We start from the raw sequence: 24,277 nt of genomic DNA, 5'->3' as shown, positions 1-24,277 counted from the left end.
CATCCTTCACAACATTCAAGTGGGTAAAATTCATATCCCTTAGCTTTCTCATCCCACTTGAATATGGTTTACTTGAGACAGATGGTCAACTTAGAGCTCTTTGTGGCTATAAGAGTAAGAGGGAGATGGTTAGTGGTAAGAATTGTCATGCAAGGTTCAATATGGTTGCATGCTCCAAACTGAAGTATCATGGTTGGAAGAATACTAAATTGTATGGGTCTAGGAAGCTTTTTGGATGCCTCAATGAGAATTCGGATTGCTTACCACCCAGTTGGAACAAAGATGGTCAGCAAGAAGGCGGGTGCAAAAGCAAGGTTTGGGACCCCGAAATTCATTCCAGCAATCAACACTCATGGAGCCTTGTCACTTGCTTTAACTTGCTTGAAGGCTTTATGCAACTAGTTTGGGATCCCGGAGGCCATTGGAATCACAAACATTGGTGGAGATTCCTGGATGAGTTCAAGCACAAGCCACCATAACAAAGGACTCCCCAAATGTCCAACTTAAGGACTTTAACTAAAAGTGCTAGGTGGGAGACAACCCGCCATGGTATGATCGTTATTTTTTTTCAGTCTTAGTTTTATTTTAATTTGTTTATTGCTTATTTTTATTTTATTTTTATTAGTGTTCATTCATAATTCCTGCATATTCATCTGCATTTTGTATTCTGCATACTGCATTAAAAGAACACGCACACGACGCGTAAACGTCGCTGACGCGTCCACGTCACAAGTGCGTCGAGAAGAAAACAAAACTAAACAGAAAGTCACGCGAGAGCATGGCTGGAGGGGTGCCTTAGGCACAAACATGCCCACACGACCGCATCGCTGACGCGGCCGCGTCATTTTTAAAATATGCCTCCCACGTGTCCGCGTCACCCACGCGAACGCGTGGCCCTGCAAAATCGACGTAAAGAGGTGTTTGGCAGTAAGTTATGATGGAGCTGGGCTGGAATGGTGTTGGAAGCACTAGCCCTACCACGTGACCGCATGCCCCATGCAGCCGCGTCGTTTTCCAAAAATGGCCATTCACGCGATCGCGTCACCCACGCGACCGCATCACCTTAAAATTTGGCAAAATGAGTTTCGAACAGAAAGTCGCGTGAACGCGAGGCTGCTCTCGCGCCAATCGCACCAATCAGGTCACGCGACCACGTGACCCACGCATCCGCGTCGCCTGCGTCACACAACTTATCCAGATTAGTGCCAATTATCTTATCTTTTCTTCTCTAATCCTAATTTCTTCTATCCTTTCTTCTTTCTTCTTTCTTTCCTACTTTCTTTTTCTTCATCATGCTTCTTCACTTCCATTCTATTTTACTTACTTATTTGCATACTTTCTTTCATTGCATTTTCATTTTGTGCATATTTTTATTTTTCTCTATATTTATTATTTTACCATTGGTGATATATGTTCTTTTTCAACTGTTGTATCTTTTCTGGTATTATTTTGATACTTAGTGACTTGACTCACAATGTTAGATGATATTATCTTTTTGTCAATGTCAACCTTTTATGATACCTGTATTCCTTTTGCATTGACATGAACTTACACTATCTTTTATTATCTACTGTCTCTTCCCATTGTTGAAAATTTTACACCACTGGTATGCCATGTGCTTCTATTATTTTCTCACGTACATGTTGAAGCTTCCATGTAAATGAGACCCTCATTATTTGGCATTAACCCATCCATATTTTATTTGTTTTTTATCTTTCTTTCTGGGTTACTTTTCTTCTTTTCCTCTACTTTCAGGATGGCCACCGAGAAAGAGAAAGGGAAAGCTTCTAAATGGGGAGACAAACAAGTCCATCAGCACAATCTTTAGAGAAAAGCATTAGTTGAAGTAACCCTTCCACTTGCACATCTTAGCATGCACCGAGGACGGTGCAACCTTTAAGTGTGGGGAGGTCGATACGGATCTCCATGGGTTAGTTATTCTCTTCTCAACACCAATGTCTTATTTTCTTTATTAGTTCATTGTTGCATTGCATAATAGATTGCATGTGTAGTTGATTGTTTGTATTTACGTACTACTTGGTTGAAAAATAATAAGTCTTTCTAGGACCCTATTTTTGAAAATTTTCACTAATTTAAAATCAAAATTTGTGTTAAACTTGTTTGAAGTTGTATTTGGAACATAGTTTTTGAGCCAAAAGAACACACAACCCATAAGATTTTGAGCTTATTTATATGGTTACATCATTTAACCATAAATTTTTATTCTTGTGTGTTTTCTTCCCTATGATTGCAATCTTTGCTTTGTTCCATTCTATATGTCCACTATTTAGTGTATTTACATGCTTGCATATGATTGAGGCCATTACTTGTTTAGCTCACTTATACTAAATAAGCCTACCCTTTAAATTACCTTTGTTAGCCACTTTGAGCCTTTTATCCCATTTGTTCTATATTACATTGGAAAGCTAACGTCCGGAGCTTCGATTTGATATATAATTTTACATAGTGTACGTACATCTAGATGATGCGAACGCGTGCTCCACACGGACGCGTCGTAGTGACAAAAATCAGCGTGTTTGAATTCGCAACCAGCGAATTCTGGGCTGTTTCTGACCCAGTTCTCGACCCAGAAAACACAGATTAGAGACTATAAAGTAGGGGAATGCATCCAAACAATAGAATCAAGCTCATAATTCATAATTTAGGATTAAATGTAGTTTTAGAGAGAGAGGTTCTCTCCTCTCTCTTAGGATTTAGGATTAGGATTTCTCTTAATTTTAGGATTACTTCTCTTCAAGTACAGGTTCATTATTCCTTTAATTTATTTTCTATTTTTATTTTATTACTTTAATTATTATTTATTTTTTCAACTTGACTTATGCTACATTCATGTTATGATTTTCTTATTTAATACACATTATTGAGGTATTTCAGATTTAAGATTGTTTTATTTATGTTATGAATGCTTTCAATTTATCCAAATTATTTTCATTCAAATAGATTTTCCCCTTTTGGCTGTGGTTAAGTAATTGGTAACACTTGAGTTATCAAACTCAGCTGTTGATTGAAATTGAAATTCTCTACTGGTTAATTTGTACTCCAATAACTCTAGTCTTTCCATAGGAGTTGACTAGGAGTTGAGGATTAAATTAATTAGTCCACTTGACTTAACTAAGTGGGGGTAGAATCCAATTCTCATCACACCTGATAAGGATAACTAGGATAGGATTTCCAGTTCTCATACCTTGCCAAGAGTCTTCTTTATAATTATTAATTTATTTTTCTTGCCATTTAATTTATTTGTTCCCTATTTCAAAAACCCAAAAATATACAATTTTCATAACCAATAATAAATCATACTTCCCTGCAATTCCTTGAGAAGATGACCCGAGGTTTAAATACTTCGGTTATAAATTTTATTGGGTTTTGTTACTTGTGACAACCAAACTTTTGTACGAAAGGATTCTCTGTTGGTTTAGAAACTATACTTACAATGCGATTATTTTTATAAAAATTCTTTACCAGCGAGAATCCGTTCGTCAAACACCTATAATCCTTCATGGAGAAATCATCCTAATTTCTCATGGAAGGATCAGCAGAAGCCTAATCAAGGCTTCAATAATAATAATGGTGGGAGAAATAGGTTTGGCAATAGCAAGCCTTTTCCATCATCTTCTGAGCAATAGACAGAGAATTCTAAGCAGAGCCTCTCTGACTTAACAACCATAGTCTCTGATATATCTAAGACCACTCTTAGTTTCATGACTGAAACAAGGTCCTCCATCAGGAATTTGGAGGCACAAGTGGGTCAGCTAAGTAAAAGAGTTACTAAAACTCCTCCTAGTACTCTCCCAAGCAATACAAAAGAGAATCCCAAAAGAGAGTGCAAGGCCATAACTATAACCAAAGTGGCCGAACCTGGAGAGAGTAAAAAGGCAGTGATTTCCAATAAGGGAGACCTTGTTGGACGTCCACTAACCATTAAGGAGTTCCTTATTGAAGAACCAAAGGAATCTGAGGCTCATACAGAGACCATAGAGATTCCACTGAACTTATTGTTGCCATTCATGAGCTCTGATGAGTATTCTTCCTCTGAAGAAGATGAAGATATTGTTGAAGAGCAAGTTGCTTAGTATCTAGGAGCAATCATGAAGCTGAACGCCAAGTTGTTTGGTAATGAGACTTAAGAGGATAAACCTTCATTGCTCATCAATGAACTGAATGCCTTGGTTCAGCAGATATTACCTCAGAAGAAATCGGATCCCGAAAAGTTCTTAATACCCTGTACCATAGGCACCATGACCTTTGAGAAGGATCTGTGTGACTTGGGGTTAGGTATAAACCTCATGCCACTCTCTGTAATGGAGAAACTAGGGATCTTTGAGGTACAAGCTGCAAGAATCTCATTAGAGATGGCAGACAAATTAATAAAACAGACTTATGGACTTGTAGAGGATGTCTTAGTAAAGGTTGAAGGCCGGTACATCCCTGCTGACTTCATAATCCTAGACACTGGGAAGGATGAAGATGAATCCATTATCCTTGGAAGACCCTTCCTAGCCACAGCAAGGGCTGTGATTAATGTGGACAAAGGAGAGTTACTTCTTCAATTGAATGAGGACTACCTTGTGTTTAAAGCTCAAGGATCTTCTTCTGTAACCATGGAGAGGAAGCATGAAAAGCTTCTCTCAATACAGAGTCAAACAGAGCCCCCACACTAAACTTCTAAGTTTGGTGTTGGGAGGCCACCATTAAGCTCTGAGTCTCTGTGAAGCTCTTTAAGAGCTCACTGTCAAGCTATTGACATTAAAGAAGTGCTTATTGGGAGGCAACCCAATGTTATTTAATTATATTTATTATAGACAATTGTTTTTCATTGTCATGTTACATTTCCTTTAGGTAGATGATCATGTGAAGTCACAAAAATAGCTGCAGAATTAAAGCAGAATCAAAAATAGCATAAAAACATCACACCTTGGAGGACAGGCTTACTGTCGTTTAAACACCAGTAAGGATAGCAGAATGGGCGTTTAACGCCCAGTCTGGCAGTATTATGGGCGTTAAATGCCAGAATTGGCAGACAGACTGGCGTTTAATGCCAGAAAAGGGTGTCTGGTGTCTGGCTGGCGCTAAACGCCAGAATTGGCAGACAGACTGGCATTTAACGCCAGAAAAGAGTGTCTGGTGGGCGTTAAACGCCAGAAAAGGGCATCAGCCTGGTGTTTACCGCCTGGAAAGGTAGCAGAGCTGGCGTTAAACGCCAGAAATGGCACACAGAGGGCGTTTAAATGCCAGAAAGGTGCAGGGAGCAGAATTCCTTGACACCTCAGGATCTGTAGACCCCACAGGATCCCCACCTACCCCAACTCACTCTCTCTCCTCTTCACACCTCTCTATAACACTCTTCCCCAAATACCATTCACCTATCAAGTCCTACCCTCTTCCCCATAATCTCTTCACCACTCACATCCATCCATCATAAAACGCCACCTACCTCACCATTCAAATTTAAAACATTTCCCTCCCAAACCCAACCCCCCTTACACGAATTCCCTCTCCCTCTTACCCTATAAATACTCCTCCTTACCACCTTCAATTTCACACATCATAAACACTTAAACCCCCCTTACCGAATTTAAAACACCCCTCTATCTCCTCCATTTCTTCTTCTTCTACTCCTTTCTTTCTTCTTTTGCTCGAGGACGAGCAAACCTTTTAAGTTTACTATGGAAAAAAGCTCTGCTTTTTGTTTTTCCATAACCATTAATGGCACCTAAGGCCGGAGAAACCTCTAGAAAGAGGAAAGGGAAGGTAATTGCTTCTACCTCTGAGTCATGGGAGATGGAGAGATTCATCTCAAAAGTCCATCAAGACCACTTCTATGAAGTTGTGGCCAAGAAAATGGTGATCCCTGAAGTCCCCTTCATGCTCAAAAAGAGTGAATATCTGAAGATCCGACGTGAGGTTCGAAGAAGAGGTTGGGAAGCTCTCACCAACCCCATCCAACAAGTCAGAATCTTAATGGTTCAAGAGTTCTATGCTAATGCATGGATCACTAAGAACCATGATCAAAGTGTGAACCCGAACCCAAAGAATTGGCTCACAATGGTTTGGGGGAAATACTTGAATTTTAGTCCGGAAACCATGAGGTTAGCATTCAACTTGCCAATGATACAAGGAGATCCTCATCCTTTCACTAGAAGGGAAAGGTTGGACCAAGTCCTCATGGACATCTCCGTGGAAGGAGCTCAATGGAAGAGAGACTCAAAAGGCAAGCTGGTTCAATTGAGAAAGCTTGACCTCAAACCCGTGGCTAGGGGATGGTTGGAGTTCATCCAACGCTCTATCATTCCTACTAGCAACCGGTCTGAAGTTACAATAGACCGGGCTATCATGATCCATAGTATCATGAAAGGAGAGGAAGTAGAAGTTCATGAGATCATACCTCTAGAACTATACAAGGTGGCGGACAAGCCCTCCACTTTGGCAAGGTTAGCCTTCCCTCATCTCATCTGTAACCTATGCAATTCAGCTGGAATTGTCATAGAGGAAGACATCCTCATTGAAGAGGACAAACCCATCACTAAAAAGAGAATGGAGCAAACAAGAGAGCCCACTCATGGACCTCAACAAGATCATGAGGAGATTCCTCATCAAGAGATATGCCTCAAGGGATGCATTTTCCTCCACACAACTATTGGGAGCAACTCAACACCTCTTTAGGAGATTTGAGTTCTAACATGGAGCAACTAAGGATAGAGCACCAAGAGCACTCCATTATCCTCCATGAAATCAGAGAGGACCAAAGAGCCATGAGGGAGGAGCAACAAAGGCAAGGAAGAGACATAGAGGAGCTCAAGCACTCCATAGGATCTTCAAGAGGAAGAACTAGCCGCCGTCACTAAAGTGGACCCGTTCTTTAATTTCCTTGTTCTTATTTTTCTATTTTTCGAATTCTATGCTTTATGTTTTGTCTATGTTTGTGTCTTTATTACATGATCATTAGTGTCTAGTGTCTATGTCTTAAAGCTATGAATGATTCCATGAATCCTTCACCTTTCTTAAATAAAAAATGTTTTCTGAAAAAGAAAAAGAAGTACATGAGTTTCGAATTCTATCTTGAAAATAGTTTAATTATTTTGATGTGGTGGCAATACTTTTTGTTTTCTGAATGAATGCTTGAACAGTGCATATTTTTTATAGTGAAGTTTATGAATGTTAAATTTGTTGGCTCTTGAAAGAATAATGAAAAAAGAGAAATGTTATTAATAATCTGAAAAATCATAAAATTGATTCTTGAAGCAAGAAAAATTAGTAAAAAACACAAAGCTTGCAGAAAAAAATGCAAAAAATAAAGAAAGAAAAAGAAAAAGCAAGCAGAAAAAGCCAATAGCCCTTTAAACTAAAAGGCAATGGTAAAGAGGATCCAAGGCTTTGAGCATTAATGGATAGGAGGGCCCAAAGGAATAAAATCCTGGCCTAAGCGGCTAAATCAAGCTGTCTCTAACCATGTGCTTGTGGCGTGAAGGTGTCAAGTGAAAAGCTTGAGACTGAGCGGTTAAAGTCGTGGTCCAAAGCAAAAAAAGAGTGTGCTTAAGAGCTCTGGGCACCTCTAACTGGGGACTCTAGCAAAGCTGAGTCACAATCTGAAAAGGTTCATCCAGTTATGTGTCGGTGGCATTTATGTATCCGATGGTAATACTGGAAAACAAAATGCTTAGGGTCACGGCCAAGACTCATAAAGTAGCTGTGTTCAAGAATCAACATACTGAACTAGGAGAATTAGTAACACTATCTGAATTCTGAGTTCCTATGGATGCCAATCATTCTGAACTTCAAAGGATAAAGTGAGATGCCAAAACTGTTCAGAAGTAAAAAGCTACTAGCCCCGCTCATCTAATTAAAACTAATCTTCATTGATAATTTTGGAATTTATTGTATTTTCTCTTCTTTTTATCCTATTTTGTTTTTAGTTGCTTGGGGACAAGCAACAATTTAAGTTTGGTATTGTGATGAGCGGATAATTTATACCCTTTTGGCATTGTTTTTACATAATTTTTAGTATGTTTTAGTTACTTTTTATTATATTTTTATTATTTTTATGCAAAAATCACATTTCTGGATTTTACTATGAGTTTGTGTATTTTTCTGTAATTTCAGGTATTTTCTGGCTGAAATTGAGGGACCTGAGCAAAAATTTGATTCAGAGGCTGAGAAAGGACTGCAGATGCTGTTGGATTCTGACCCTCCTGCACGCGAAATGGATTTTCTGGAGCTAAAGAAGCCCAATTGGTGCGCTCTCAATTGCGTTGGAAATTAGACATCTTGGGCTTTCCAGAAATGTATAATAGTCCATAATTTTCTCGAGATTTGATGGCCCAAACTGGCGTCTAAACGCCAGCCAGAGATCCTTTTCTGGCGTAAAACGCCAGAACTGGCCCCAGAACTGGAGTTAAACGCCCAAACTGGCATTCAAGCTGGCGTTTAACTCCAACAATGGCCTATGCACGTGTAAAGCTCAATGCTCAGCCCAAGCACACACCAAGTGGGCCCCAGAAGTGGATTTCTGCACTATCTGCACTTAGTTACTTATTTTCTGTAATCCCTAGTAACTAGTTTAGTATAAATAGCACTTTTTACTATTGTAATCGAATCTTTTTAGTTTTGGAACAATCTTATGCCATTTGGGAGGCTGGCCATTCGGCCATGCCTAGACCTTTTTCTCTTATGTATTTTCTATGATGGAGTTTCTACACCTCATAGATTAAGGTGCGGAGCTCTGCTGTTCTTCATGAATTAATGCAAGTACTATTATTTTTCTTTCAATTCATGCTTACTTCTTCTCCAAGATATACTTTTGTACTTAATTCAGTTAAGTCAGAATGAAGGGGTGACCCGTGACAATCACCCACTATCTTCATTACTCGCTTAGCCAAGATCCGCGTGCCTGACAACCACAAGCGGTCTACATGATGTTCAACGTAGTCATTGGACGACAGCCGGAGTATATTCTCTTAGATCTCTAATCCACGGACCGAGTCCGTGAGATTAGGATTTTCGCGGTATATGCTAGAACCAATTGGCAGCATTCCTAAGATCTGGAAAGTGTAAACCTTGTCTATGGTATTCCGAGTAGGATCTGGGAAGGGATGACTATGACGAGCTTCAAAGTCACGAATGTTGGGCGCAGTGACAGTGTGCAAAAGGATAGAGAGATCCTATTCCGACGCTAGTGAGAATCGACAGATGATTAGTCGTGCGGTAGCTGTACCTGGTATTTTTCTTTCGAGACGAGAAATCTGACATTTGATTAGCCGTGCAGAAACCGTACCTGGTATTTTTCATCCGAGAGGATCATACAGCTTGCCATGGAAGGGAGTACACTTGATTGGAAGAAGACAATAGGAAAGCAGAGCTTCAGAAGCAACAAAGCATCTCTAAACGCTTATCTGAAATTTCCACCAATGATTTACATAAGTATCTTTATTTTATTTTATGTTTTATTATCTGTTAATTATTAAAACCTCATAACCATTTGAATCCGCCTGACTAAGATTTACAAGATGACCATAGCTTGCTTCAAGCCGACAATCTCCGTGGGATCGACTCTTACTCACGTAAGGTATTACTTAGACAACCCAGTGCACTTGCTGGTTAGTTGTATCGGAGTTGTGAAAAGTGTGATCACAATTTCGTTCACCAGGTATAATTTGGTTAAAACAGATTTTTGATGAACTTGAGTAGTCCATAACTTGCTCCTCAAATTTTGGATGGAAATGCGGTTTGTTTCAAATGAAAGATGGTTTTGCAAGCTTTTGAATGAAATAAATTTTGTGAAAAATAAAATTTTGCAGAGAAAGTTATGGATGACGGAAGTTTGGTGTGAAAAATGTGTATGCAGGCGGCCAAATTCTGGTTTTGCAGCTTTCTGGGCAATCTGTTATTTTTTTGGAAAAACATACATCCACGCGTACGCGTGGCCCACACGCACGCGTGGCATGGCATTTTAAACTGCGCATGCGCGAGTAGCCCATGCGTGCGCGCGATGAGCCAACATGCATGACCACGCATACGCTTGACCCACGCGTACGTGTGACATGATGTTCTCACCTACGCATACGCATGGTAAGGGAATGCGTGCGCGTGCTACCTTTCCGTACTACCACGCGCACGCGCAGCCCCTGTTTCTTGCAAAACTGGATTTTTGTGTTTTAAACCAAATTTTTAACTTCTAAACCTCCATTTTCATCCTTTTAAACATAAGGTATAGTACTAAGTCCAGTAGCTAGTTGAAACTAAGAAAATAAGGTAACTTGGGAATGAAGAAAAGGGCAAACATGAGGATTTATAAGAAAAAGAGATGGATATTAAATGAAGTTATGATGCCATGGCTTTTGATGAATGATTAAATAATGATTATGAACATGAAATGGCTTATGAATGATGTTATTTGAGATACGAGTTTTCCTGGGTAACAGAACAGTGGCTTGCCACTACGTGTTCCAGGTTGAATCTCGATACTCTGTTGACCCTACGTCGTAAGGGTGACCAGGCACGTATAAATTTTTGGGTATGAATATCCCCATTGAGTGATATATAAATAAATGTTTGAATGATGAATGAAGGTGGAATCTATGCATAGACTCATGGGGATGCGCGACGGGGGACATTCTAAGGTTTTTGGACTTGTCGGATTGGCTGGATAACCGACAGATGAGCCTCATCATCCATAGGACAGGCATGCATCATGTGCATTTGTTTGTTTTGTCTGCTATGCATTATTTGGGATTGCCTAACTAAATAGATACCCTGCTAACTGCTATATTTGCTATTTGCACTACCTGTTTCCTACTTGTGCGTGAAACTATTTGTTTGTTTGTCTCTGCTGATTCATGGATGATGGAGGATCAGAGGAAGGGTGGAATGGTTTGGTGTTTATGTTAGGTTTAAAAGTGAGTAAGTTTAGGGTACTTAGATCACCTACCCCTTTTTATGTCTTCTGCTTAGAAATTAAGTTTTATAACTGTATGATTGGAGTTCTAGGATTGCCTCTGGCATTCCCAGGACCTTATATATTATATGCGTGGCACCTTTACCATGCTAAGAACCCCTGGTTCTCATCCCATACTGTGTTGTTGTTTTCAAATGCAGGTTGAGAGGCTCCTCGCTAGGCGTCTGGATTTCTTGAAGCAGAGTAGTCCCTGGGATGTTTTGGTTTATCAGTTTATGTATATATGTACTTAATTACTTAGCTTCTCTCCAAGAAACTTGTTTATTTTGTTCCTCCTAGAGGTTAAAGGATAGTTAGGACCCTATTTCTGTATTTTGGGTATTTGGGATACTTATATATATATATATATATATATATATATATATATATGTAAATATTCTTCGGCCAGCCTTGGTTTCGCAGGCTGAGTCAGGAGCTAGTTTTACTGTATTCTTGACTCTCTTTTTGCTCTTTCGCTTATTCATATCTTTAACCTTTAGGTTCTTTAGCACGCAATTAACTCCGTTTCCTGAGTGTTGCGCTTTTTATTTTGCGATTTTGTTTTACCCGTTTTTCAAGGCTCCTAGTATACTATGTTTTCCACTATTATAAGTAAATATTTTCTGATTAGAGATCCGTAATACCACACTACCTCTGTTCTACGACTTAAGCGTAAAACTCTATGTAGTAAGGTATTACAAGATATAGGTTGCTAGCACCGATGGAAAATGGAGTTTTCCGATTTCGTCTGTTTTGAGTCCATGGTAATGAGCATGTGCGGCTCATGTTTGACATCCATGGGAGAATCATGGCGGCACAAGTTATGAAGCTTTTTGCGAAGGTCGATGATGTTGGTGGCGGTGGATCTGTCCACTCGGATTTCGTGCAGGACGACCCACTTCTCACACTACCACCGATGCACGTTGCGAGTCTAGTGGAAGACATGGACATGGATGGCGAGGAATCCAACGAGGAGTATGTTGCGGATAACCATGATAGTGGTTATTCTGAAGATGATGACGAAGAGGAGTTTGGACCCAAGATGCCGGTGGAGATATTAGTTCGGCATCTTCTTCCTTTCCCGCAACCGATTCCGGCCTTATTAGCTGTACCCAGTCATTATCACACGCTGGATCTGGATGCAATGCATGAGAAAACTCCGTTTTTCAATATGGGTGAAGATTATTACAAACTTAGATGGTGGTGTGGAGTTTCGAGTTGCCATAAATTCAAAAGTAGACATGCAGTGATGTAGGGTGTGATGAACTACAGCATTTGCAAAAGTGTTGAGTACCGAGTAATGGAGTCGGACCGATTAAAGTACCATGTTCATTGCCGGCAATATGCAGCTGGATGCCCGTGGAGTCTCCGTGTTGCCCTCCGACAAAATTTCAGATATTGGTGAGGCATCGGTTAACTGTGGTGTAATTAATATCATTTATCACTATTATACTTTGTGTAAATGTGAACCATGTATGTGTTATTTCGTTAGGGAAGTGCGTAGGGTTGGAGGAGCGCACACGTGTTTAACACCAACTATGTCTCAAGACCATTGATAGCTGGACGGCAGCCTTATCTGCCGTGTCATTTTGTCATTGATACAGTCCAACCCATCCGTTAGTATCCTTGTACTACAAGGTGCAGTTAGGCAAAGCTATCACTTCAAACTTTCGTAGAGAGAGATCTGGATGACGAAGCAAAAGGCAATTGGGCGCAGATATACGATGATAGAGAGAAGTCATACAATAAGGTTTCTAGGTTGCTGCAAGCACTACAGAGTTGTTGTCCCGGAACAATATGTAAGTTCAAAGCCGTACCGTACTATGATGGACACCTTATGGTGCGCGAGTGTAGCATATTTGATGTATTCTGGGCCTTCCCTGCCTGCGGAGGTATTCAAGCATTGCAAGCCATTCGTCTCTGTTGACAGCACGCATCTGTATGGCAAATACAGTGGTGTTTTGCTTATTGCAGTGATACAAGACGGTAACAACAACATTCTTCCTATTGCTTTTGCAATTGTCGAGTCTGATAGTACCAAATCCTGGTCTTTCTTTTTTACTAATTTGAGACGACATGTGACCCAATAGAACGGACTACTGATTATTTTTGACAGATTTCAAGCGATCAAGACTGCACTGAAAGCTAACGGCAGCGGCTGGCGGCCTCCTAGAGCATTATATACTTATTGTGTCTGGCATATAACCACTAATTTTATGTCTCAATTCAAGTCTGCTGAAACGATATCTAATAAATGCTGCTTATAGTCTAAGCAAAGTTGGGTACAAAAACTCTAATATGTACAATTACCACTAACTAAAAACCCCACTCAATCTATCCCATCCATTTTTTTTTTAATCATTTAATGGACGGCTTATAAAGGTGGAATAGCTTAGTTCCAGTAAAGTGTATTGGAACATGTGAAAAGTTTCCACACTTCTTAAATTCTTATGGGAATATTAGTTATAATTGTTAGATGATGGAAGACATGATTAGGTGCAGCAATAAAATCCCGTGATACGCAAGACTTGTTTTTCTTGAACGGCATATGGTAATGAATACAAAAAGAAAAGCAAAGGTTCCCTTTTGGAGTTTCAGTTGCTTTTCAAGTATCACAAGCAAGCTTCTAAACGTTGGTTCACACACACTTATATATATAAAGGGCAACATTGCACACAAGAAGTGAGAGTTCACCATGGCTTCTAAGAATTATAATGTTGTTGCTTTTAAAGTTGTCTTACACTGCATTTGTTTGGCTGTGGCAAATTCCTCTGACTTGAGTTATCCAGCTGTTTTCAACTTCGGTGACTCGAATTCGGATACAGGTGATCTTGCTGCAGGGTTGGGGTTTCAACTTATCCAACCTTATGGACAGAGTTACTTCAATGCTTCTTCAACCGGGAGGTTCTGCAATGGTCGTCTCATTGTTGACTTTCTAAGTAAGTTTCTAACATTGTTACATCTATAGAATTTTCTTGCTTATATTTATTGCAATAATCATAATGTTCCTTTTTAATTTATATTTACAGTTAATGTAGGTTGAACTTTAGTTGATGAAGCCAAGACTATGAATAAATAGTAGTAAAGGTATCATCTGTGGTAATGGCAATAAAAAGAAATCAAGTGACGTGAGTTCAGTTACTTCTGTTGAAAGATAGTTTGATTTGTAATTCAGATAATGAGAGAATAGAACTAGGATCTGATGAAGAGAACTACTCATAAATATTTATGATCAACGAAAATCTACTAGTATTTGGTAGAGTAACTGTATTTTTCAAGTCTTAACCATTTGTCCAAAAGACAAAGAGTCCCTCCACAATTTGAAAATAGGTCCTCAATCATCCAAGTAACATTTAAGTGGCTCTATAAATAGTAATATTTAATAATATGATAATGTGTCAGGAGCCTTGGATGATTAGAGACCGATTAAGAATTTTTAAATTGTAAAAAAATGCTTTGTTCTTCAAGTACATTTACTCCACTGTTTAATCCTAGTAACCAGTAAGTCTCAGTACTCAAATTTAAATTTTAGATAGTTAGGACCTTGAGACATCCTATTTGATATTAATTAAGGTATAAGAGCATCTCCAATGGTGAGTTCCTTCTCCACTTTTTTTTGACACATAAAAACTCTAACCATTGGAGAGAAGAATTAACGGGTCTCTGCACAAGTTCCAAGAAGGAGTTCTTTCTCGAAAGGACTCTATTTTACCAATAATAACTTGCCATGTGACAAGTTATTTTTAAAACAATAATTAATTAAATAATTATAATAAATAATTAAATTATAATTATTTAATTAATTATTATTTAAATAATTATATTAAATTATAGTTAATATTATTAAAATAATTAATTATAATAAATAATTATATTTTTATTTAATTAATAATTTATATTAATTTTTTAAATTTTAATTAAAATAATTATATTAAATTATAATTAATTAAATTTATTTACATAAAAAAATAAATTTAATTTTTTGCACATTATAAAATAATTTTTTAGTGAGTTATTTATTTTTATTTATAAAATTTAGAATGCTAACCACATTACAAAATTATAGAATTTAACTATGTTTTTTTATATTAAGTAATTTTACAAATTAATATAATTTTAAATTATATATTGTGTATTATTTTTATATATGATAATTTTTTTAATATTAATATTTTTAATAGTGAATTATTTTTGAATTTATAAATTTAAAAAATATTATTATAAAAAATAGTAATTATATTAATTTTAATTAATTAATTAAGTGGGACCGCAATAAGGATTAAAGCTAGTTCCTCTTAATGGAGAAGAAAGAGATACTTTGAGTTCCTATTTATTGTTTATGAGGCAAAAGTTGATCTGAAGTTACTTTTTATGACAAGTGGGCCATAAATAAAAACTGAGATAAGTTTCGTAGATGGTTCTTAGGACACAGTATATATATATATAGGGTAATGCTAGGTAGCTAAAAAATAATTACAATATAGAAATATCATGTAAAAATTTCTATTTTCTTGATAAGCAAGTGAGATACACCTTCTTATCACTTATCCTCCTTATCACCTATCATTTTGCTGCATATTTGGAGTCATTAATGTTCTTTCCAAAATCAATTTCAGTTTCTCTCAAATCAAATCTCTAACATCTCTCAATCACATTATTATCCATTAAATGCAATAATTCTCTGCAAAAATTATGAAAGTTAAATAATTAAAAAATTTTAACAACTTCTACTATACAACTTATATTTTATATATAGACTATTAAAAAATAAAAAATAAAATATAAAATATAAACAAAAATTTAAAAATAATTTTTTAAAAATAATTATTAACTCGTGATATTAAAATCAATAAATAATAAGCATACATATGAATATTAAAAAAATATTAAAATAATTAAAATCACGATCTATTAGTGCACATATGAGATAATTTGAAGAATACAATAAGACGTATAGTTTAAAATTTGATAATATTAATTATAAAAATTTATTAATTATAGACATCATAGGTATGAAATTATGAATATTATGAGTATAAATTATGGATGTTATTAATATGAAATTATAGATGTTATGTGGATAAATTTATGGATGTTATAAGTAAATTTATCAATTGAATAAATTAATTTAAGAATTTGACATTTTTTTAAATTCAATTATGATAAAATTTAAAAATATTTGTGTTAACTTAATAGTTACTTATGCAATAACTAAAAAATGATACGTGTATGATTGTAATATTTAATAAACATGAATTTAATTTTTAGATGTTAGTTGTATGTAATTATGGATGTTATGTATACAAACGTATGAATGTTATGTGTATGAATATAATAGTACAATATAATTATAAATACACATAAAAACACAAAAAGAAAATCGATTTATTACCATACCTCATCAAAATTAGTTAAAAACAATTTCTTGTAAAATTTCTTGACTTATACACTATTGTACTTACAATGGTGTTATTCTTGTAATTTTTTAATGAATATGATTGAATTAACATAAAGTATATATTAGGATAGGTTTCATGTTTCATATCTCCAATAATTGATGATAAATATCATAACGGATAAAGAATCAATTGCAATTATTTAATGTAATTGATATTATAACTACTGTTCTTAAATATAATTATTATTAATCTTTATTGTATTTTTATATATAAAAATTAAATTATAAAAAGGAATATTAAATATTGATTATAATAATGCCTAATAAAAAGGAATATGATTTTATAATTAATATCATTAATAAGTAGATTTGATAAGAACGGTGATAAATAGAATAATAAGAGAGTGGAATAAAAAATAAAACTGATATTAAATAATATAAATGAAGTGAATTATGGAAAATTTTGACTAATTATGGCCGTACGCATAACATTTTTTCATGTTGGTTGATTATTGTAGTGGATGCAATGCACATGCCATTCTTGAATGCCTACATGGATTCAATTGGTTTGCCAAACTTCCAGAAAGGTTGCAACTTTGCAGCAGCAGGTTCAACCATACTTGCAGCCACTGCAGCATCTTTATGTCCATTCTCCTTCGGGATTCAAGTATCTCAGTTTATTCGGTTCAAAGCTCGCGTTCTTGAATTGCTTGCAGCAGGTATATGACAATTCCTTTGGGATTCAAGTATCTCAATTTATTAGTTCATTTTCAAATTGTCGACACTACAATGTTACAGGTCAGAAATACAAAAAATATGTCCCGGCTGAAGATTATTTCAACAAGGGGTTGTATATGCTCGACATAGGCCAGAACGATCTTGCTGGCGCATTTTATTCGAAAACACTGGACCAAGTTCTTGCCTCAATTCCAAATATTCTATTGGAATTTGAAACTGGAATCAAGGTTGGTTTAAATGTTTGATGATGCTCCTTTGATTTCTTAATGAAATTAACTTTCACTATGTTTTTGTGTGTGCTAGAAACTATATGACCAAGGGGCTAGGAATTTCTGGATACATAACACTGGTCCTCTTGGATGCTTGGCTCAAAATATTGCCAAATTTGGCGTTGATTCGTCCAAGCTTGATGAACAAGGATGCGTTAGTTCGCACAACCAAGCGGCTAAAACCTTTAATCTACAGCTTCAAGCTTTATGCACTAAATTGCATGGCCAATATCCAGATGCAAATGTTACATATGTTGATATCTTTACCATTAAATCAAATCTCATTTCAAACTACTCCAATTATGGTAATTAAGTATTTAATTGGTGTGTTTGAGCCATAGTTTTAGTACTTTTCTCGAAGTCACCGGTTAAAGTCGCAGAACCAGCCACCAATGTTGTAATTATCAGGCTAGGCTGCGTACATTTCACCTTTTGGGATGTTTGTACACCGGACTGTCCTTTTATTGACTTGCATCTCTTTCCTGGCATCAATTTATGTTATTGTTTGTTTGCAGGGTTTCAACAGCCTATTATGGTTTGTTGCGGATATGGAGGTCCGCCGTTGAACTACGACGAACGAGTGACTTGTGGGTCGACAAAGAGCTTGAATGGGACCATTGTCACAGCAAAGAGCTGCAATGATAGCAGTGTGTATGTGAGTTGGGACGGGACACATTACACTGAGGCTGCAAATCAGTATGTTGCATCACAAATTCTCACTGGAAAATACTCTTACCCTTCTTTCTCTGGCAAAATGTTAATTCCTTCTCTTGCTCAAGTCACAACCACTGAATCCCAATCCATGTAGTGTGATAAACAATTATTTGATTCTTTCTGTACTCGTGTAGTGCAGGGTATCCAGATATTTATATAATTCTACCAAACAAGCTTTGATTCCTTTTTCCTGAATTTATCTCAACAATTCAAAAAGGTTAAAGTATTGTTTTCGTCCTTTGGACTAAGTTTTAATTTTGTTCTTAATAATTAAAACGTTTTATTTTTATCATGGTTCTGAAAACCGAACCGGACCGGCCGGTTCAACCGGAAAAACCGGGAACCGGTCACCTAACCGGTCCGGGTAAGGTCAGAAACCGGCTGGCAAAAAACCGGTGAAAAAACCGGTCGAACCGGCGGTTAACCGGTGAACCGGGAGAACCGTCCGGTTTTTCCACGGTTTATTGATTTGCATATTAAACTTCAAAACGGCGTCGTTTTGAAGAGAAAAAAAAAAAAAAAAGAAAAGGGCTATCAGCTATGCACGAACCCTAAAGCCACCACCCTCAGTATCTCAGTATCTCTCAGCTCTCACCCTCTCACCCTCCCACAGCCCCTCATCGCCGTCGCGGAGCTCCTATCCTCCATCGTTGTCGCCCAGCTCGCCACCTCCACCGTCGCACCTCTCCTCCATCGCCGTCGCCCAGCTCGCCACCTCCACCGTCGTCGTCCAGCTCTCCACCTCCACCGTCGTCGCCGAGCTCTCCACCTCCACCGTCGTCGCCGAGCTCTCCACCTCCACCGTCGTCGCCGGTAATACTCTGCCTTCCACCTCGGTTCATGTATGCGGGCATGTTTCTGTTCATGGTTCTGTTCCTATTTGAGTTCATGTTCCTATTTCTGTTCATGTTCCTATTTCTGTTCATGTTTCTGTTCTTCTCTATCACAGAAAACATGCTCTTTGATGTTTATCTGGATTACATGATTTTGAGTTGCTGCTTCATGTTTATCTGGATTACATGATTTTGGTTTCTGCTTGATGAATCTTGAATCTGTTTTTGGCTTTCTATTATGATGCGTTGAAGGCAGCTGGGGATTATTTTTGCTGCTTCAATTTTGCTGCTTCATGAATCTGAGTTCAATTTTTGCTGCTTCAATTTCTGCTGCTTCAATTTTGCTGCTTCAATTTTGCTGCTTCAATTTTGAGTTGCTGTTTCTTCAATTTTGCTGCTTCATGAATCTGAGTTCAATTTTTGCTGCTTCAATTTATGCTGCTTCAATTTTGAGTTGCTGTTTCATGAATTTTGCTGCTTCATGAATCTGAGTTCAATTTTTGCTGCTTCAATTTTTGCTGCTTCAATTTTGCTGCTTCATGAATCTGTTTAGAAATAGGGTTTTGTTGCTTCATGAATCTGTTTGCTTCTGCTTCAATTTTTATTCATGATTCATCCATTGTTTGCTTCTATTTTTTTGCCATTTTGTTCTTATTGCTTCTTGCCTTTGGTGTTTGATTTGGATCTGATGCTTTACTGTAACAAATTATGCAGCATTGCAGCTCATTCAAAATTTTTCAGATTCTGCCGCAACAGATTTTTTTTTTTTTTTTTTTTTTTTGCATTAATTTTCAAAATAATTTGGTTTTGTTCAAGAGTTTACAATTTTTATGGTTGGGGGATATTTTTCTTTGATTCATCATTCATGTGCTTTTGCCTTTCAAGTTTCCCTAGCTGGCTGGCTTTGTGGTATAATAGAATTTGTTCATGATGAATTTGTACTCAGGCCAGTCAGTCACCGGTGGAAATGGAGGAAAATCATAGCTGCCAAAATCAGGAAATGTTGGTGCCAGAAGTTTTCTGCTGCTGCCTTGAACCATTCCAACACTAGAAAGTGACAAAGTAATCAACATAGTTAATAAAAACAAGCTTTGTTTTAGTGCCCATTTTGGTTGTTGAAGTGACACAAAAAAGCCTGAGCTAATTGGGAAGTAGCATTGTGTTAATTAGCATTTTTTGTAGTTATCAATCTTTTTCCTTCTTCTCTCACAATGTCCCTTTGGCACTTAGGTAAGTAGCATTGTGTTAATTAGCATTTTTTGTTAGTTGAGCTAAATTATTCATTATGCTATGTTTAGGTCTTGGTGATGACTTGTGCTTTGAGGTGCATCTATGATTTTCTTATCCATCATCTATGATTTTCTTATCCATCATCAATTCATATGGGTTTGTCATTATGTGCGTTTTTTTTTTTTTTTTTTTAGTTATAAACTTTGATGTTTGAAGTTGTTTGTGAACCTCTAATATTAAGTTATGGATAATTTATTATGTGAAATTTTAAATTTTATTAAGTTAGAAATTATTGAATTTATATATTTAAAATTATTTTTACATTATTTTAATAATTTTATTTAATATTTAATTAAACCGGTTGAACCCCGGTTGAACCCCGGTCGAACCAGTGAACCATTGAACCAGTAACCTTACCGGTTTATTAACCGGTCCGGTTCTCGCAACCTTGATTTTTATCTCAAACAATGTTATTTAGTTCTATTTTAATCATTTAGTCAAAATTAAAAATTTTCGTCCAAAAATGCATTTTCTTCCATTATATTTTTTTTATATAACTGCAAAAATTATAATTATAGTGGTCATTGCAGTGGTTATAGTGATTTGAGAGTCAAAATGGTAGAAAAGTAAGAGAAAAGAAAAAAATAATAACTGAGAAAAAATATATTTTTAAAAAAAAATTTAATTTTGACCAAAGGACAAAAATAGAACGAAATATAATGTTTTAAGACAAAAATATGATGTTTTAAATGTCAAGAACAAAATTAAGACTTAACCATATGTTAAGAACAAAAATAGTAGTACTTTACTCGTTCAAAAAAGATTGACAGCAGAACACTATGTCTATTTTATTGAATGAAAAGCTAAATAGTGAAAGTAAAAGAGGATAAATTTGTTATTTTCAAGCTATTATGTCCTGCAATTTGCTTGGTTAGAAGCTTAGAAAGTAACAAAAAAAAATGTTTAGCATAGAAACCATAATAAGCTGGTTTCAACAGATTTTATTCTACTTGGTTTCTTTTAGCAAGTTCTATACTTGATTAGAGATGCATCCCAGCAAGGTGAAAAAATACCCCTTCTATTATAGTCAATGCACATAATTTAGAATTGCATTTACGAGCCGATAAAAAGATCTTATTCACCAATTTTCTCAATCTAAATTGTAACATGAGAATAGTTACAACTTACAACTACACATTACACATTATGAATTTGAGTGTGTGAAAATTTGGAAAGCAGATATAACTATAATTACATAGCTATTTTCTTACTTCTTGGAGACATAAGCATAGTACTGTGCCATCGGAACAACGAAGGCAATTACCAACAAACCTCCAACAACCAGAGAGAACTGTCCACGCTTCTCTTCTGTCTCTTCCCTCGACTTGAAGTTAGACTCGCGCTTGTTGTCCTTAAATGTTGGTCCACCAGGATCTGGAAGGCCATCGATGGCAGCAACTAGCCGTTTCGCAGTGCTATAAATAGCTTCGTTGTACTTCTCATCCGTTGCCAATACTGCATACTCGAAAAATTGGATATTGTTGGTTTTGTATCACATGGAAAAGTAAATGATTACAGCTGCTTCTCGTTGATGAAAATTTCAGAAGATTGACAAGTTCTATAAACGATTCGTTGTGATAAAAAGGAGGTAGACTTTTCGTGGATGAGTTCCATATGTAGTTATACTCATCATATGCATACTGTCATACATGAAAGTTTCCACCTCTTCTTTACCATTTAACCAAACATGTCTAAGAAGTATAAAAGGAATTGGATTCAGACATAACCAAATGTTATAGAATACATAATTCTTTCAAAACTACATGGATCAAACAATGTCATGGTGTCCTGTCACATATCTGTCTTCTATATAAAGAACAATGTATAAGGATTTATAATCAAGAAAATTTTTGCCTAGCATAAACATAAATATATAGGAGTTGTTTGCATGATATGCCTGACAAGCATGGCATCTCAACCGTTCGGACCAAGATGCAACCAGATGCCAAGTTCAAAATTCATCTGCTTTGGTTTTTGCAAAGATGAACATATAAAGCTAGTTTCTGCTAAATCCAACTTAGAAATTGCTCAAAGCTGGCCCACCTAGTAGAAATCAACTATGTCTTATAAAAAATTTAACAACATGCATGCTAGATCTTCTCATTTAATGTGTGATCTTTCACTATCAATTTAGAAAGCAGAGCTCAGACTAGAAATTTAACGAAAGAGAGCTAACAGTGAAAGATCATCATACATGATCGAATCGTGTAAACGCTTCACACGAGTGAATCTATTCCCATCAATAGAAGACATTCAGTTAAGTTAGCCACAATTGTTCATGATGATACTATTAGGTTATAGAGCGGAATTTGGAAGTACCTGGAAGGTTCTCAGAGACAGTAGCATCAAGAACCTTTTCTCCAACAGCTTGGACAAAAGCCGGGCCACCGGTGATTGCTCCTTCCTTCTGGCTTGTGACAAGAACCACAATACCCTTGTTGTTGCCTTCTTCTATGGAAGGATACCAACGCTCCAAAACTTGATCAGCATACTCAAAAGCATCAGCTTTGCTCTGCAACCGCATCACATCATAAAACCAAATTACTCTTATTTCCAGTATCGCATTGCAAGGAACATCGATAAGGTTAGACAAGAACAACAACAATACAGTTTTTCTCTACATGGCGTCTGCTATATGGATCAAACTACGCAATCATGTTCTATGGCTTTAGAAGAAATAAATTACAATTCAGGTTAATGTTGCAGACTACAATTTAAAGCTATCATCGAAAAGGCCTTAACATACATGAGAAATATTTGCATGCTCTTGAAGAACATTTGATACTTGCTTCAAGAGCATCATCAACCACACATTTTCATTTGTAAAGTTTTCAAATTATATAAAACAAAAAAGTGTGTGGCTGTGAATGTTCCTAGAGCATGCATTGAACTTGCTTAATCTTTCACAGCACATCATGATAAGAATTTGTTTAATCTTTCACATTCTGTCAACTTCAAGTAAAATAACATGATATCAAGTGCATTAACATAAATAAATAAAATTAAAAACATATAATTGTTGTAAATTATAACTAACCGTGAGTTTCCTAACAGTGACAAAGTTGATGTGGAAATTCTTCCTTGATTCCAAATCAGATAACAAGCGCTTCAAATCAGACCTTGTTACTCTGCTAAGCACTCCAGCATCATCAACCACATAAGTTTCTTTTGGAGGACCCTCGTTAAGAACATCAAATTCAGATGCAAATGCATTGCCAGTGTACAAAATTGGGTTGAAGTTGAGTGCCAAAGAAATAGCCAAAGCAGCAAGGCCCTGCTGGGCATGATTCAACCAGCTTGCACATGATGAAGGCTTAAAGGACAAAGTTTGATTCTTTTTGAGGCTGGGAATAATGGGTTTGAAGCAAAAGATGGAATTTGAGGGGGATAAGAGAGTTCTTGAGGATGAAGAAGCTTTGATGTTGAATAGTGGAGAGAGAGTGTGAGTGTGAGGAGGGAAAATGGTTCCCATTCTTGTTTGGGATTAGAAGAAGAAGAAGAAGAAGAAGGAAAATGGGGTTTCAGTTTTCAGTTAGAGATGGAGAAGAAGAACAAGTGTTGTTCTGTTTCAACATCATTGAATGTTCACTCTTTGCTTCAAGATTTTGGGTGGTTTCGATTGGTTCGCTGTGTTTGAAAATGGATAATGTCTTCAGAACAAAAAATAAAGAGGAATTAGAATTAGCCACGTGGATCATTTTAGACATCATTATATTACTAGATTTAGACCTAATACTATAAATTTTTTTTAGATAATTAAAAATAATAGATACAATTTATTCTATAATTAGTTATAAAATAACCTATATAACTCTTAAAATAAAAAATTGTATCATAATAAATTCTGATAATAATTATAATAAAACTGATTTAACAATCTATATTTTATGTATATTAAAGTATTTGTTTTAACAAATCTTTAAATTTATAAATTATATTTTTGGCACAGTCATATGAAGAGGTGATCCCTGAATTATTATAAAATCATAATTAAAAATGAATAACAAAGTTCGTCATATTTAATTTTTTAACTATTCTTTTAGTATTATTGTATTTGATTATGTTGTACATATAGCACTAAACA

General features: G+C 36.2%; 3 protein-coding genes across 3 annotated transcripts; 2 read left to right on the top strand and 1 right to left on the bottom strand.

Moving 5' to 3' along the window:
* Window positions 1–12,276: 12,276 nt before the first annotated feature.
* LOC112778324 (uncharacterized) lies at window positions 12,277–13,041 on the top strand. Its single transcript, XM_025822654.1, has 2 exons — window positions 12,277–12,363; window positions 12,628–13,041. Exons 1-2 carry the CDS (start codon window positions 12,277–12,279, stop codon window positions 13,039–13,041), a joined length of 501 nt encoding a protein of 166 aa, XP_025678439.1.
* A 589-nt stretch (window positions 13,042–13,630) lies between these two features.
* Window positions 13,631–18,254, top strand: LOC112779986 (GDSL esterase/lipase At1g54790). Its single transcript, XM_025824331.3, has 5 exons — window positions 13,631–13,890; window positions 16,868–17,068; window positions 17,148–17,314; window positions 17,391–17,661; window positions 17,872–18,254. The coding sequence occupies exons 1-5, from the start codon at window positions 13,647–13,649 to the stop codon at window positions 18,162–18,164; spliced, it is 1,176 nt and encodes a 391-aa protein (XP_025680116.1). The 5' UTR covers window positions 13,631–13,646; the 3' UTR covers window positions 18,165–18,254.
* Window positions 18,255–21,245: 2,991 nt separating this feature from the next.
* On the bottom strand, window positions 21,246–23,876 carry LOC112777632 (UPF0603 protein At1g54780, chloroplastic). Its single transcript, XM_025822008.3, has 3 exons — window positions 23,231–23,876; window positions 22,513–22,705; window positions 21,246–21,648 (listed from the first exon to the last, which is right to left on the bottom strand). The coding sequence occupies exons 1-3, from the start codon at window positions 23,663–23,665 to the stop codon at window positions 21,401–21,403; spliced, it is 876 nt and encodes a 291-aa protein (XP_025677793.1). The 5' UTR covers window positions 23,666–23,876; the 3' UTR covers window positions 21,246–21,400.
* Window positions 23,877–24,277: the final 401 nt, after the last annotated feature.

This window comes from Arachis hypogaea, chromosome 19 (assembly GCF_003086295.3).
Source record: "Arachis hypogaea cultivar Tifrunner chromosome 19, arahy.Tifrunner.gnm2.J5K5, whole genome shotgun sequence".
In the NCBI taxonomy this organism is placed as follows: Eukaryota; Viridiplantae; Streptophyta; class Magnoliopsida; order Fabales; family Fabaceae; genus Arachis; species Arachis hypogaea.
The sequence above is the reverse complement of the archived record's forward strand: the minus strand, read 5'-3'. Positions and strand labels throughout refer to the sequence as shown.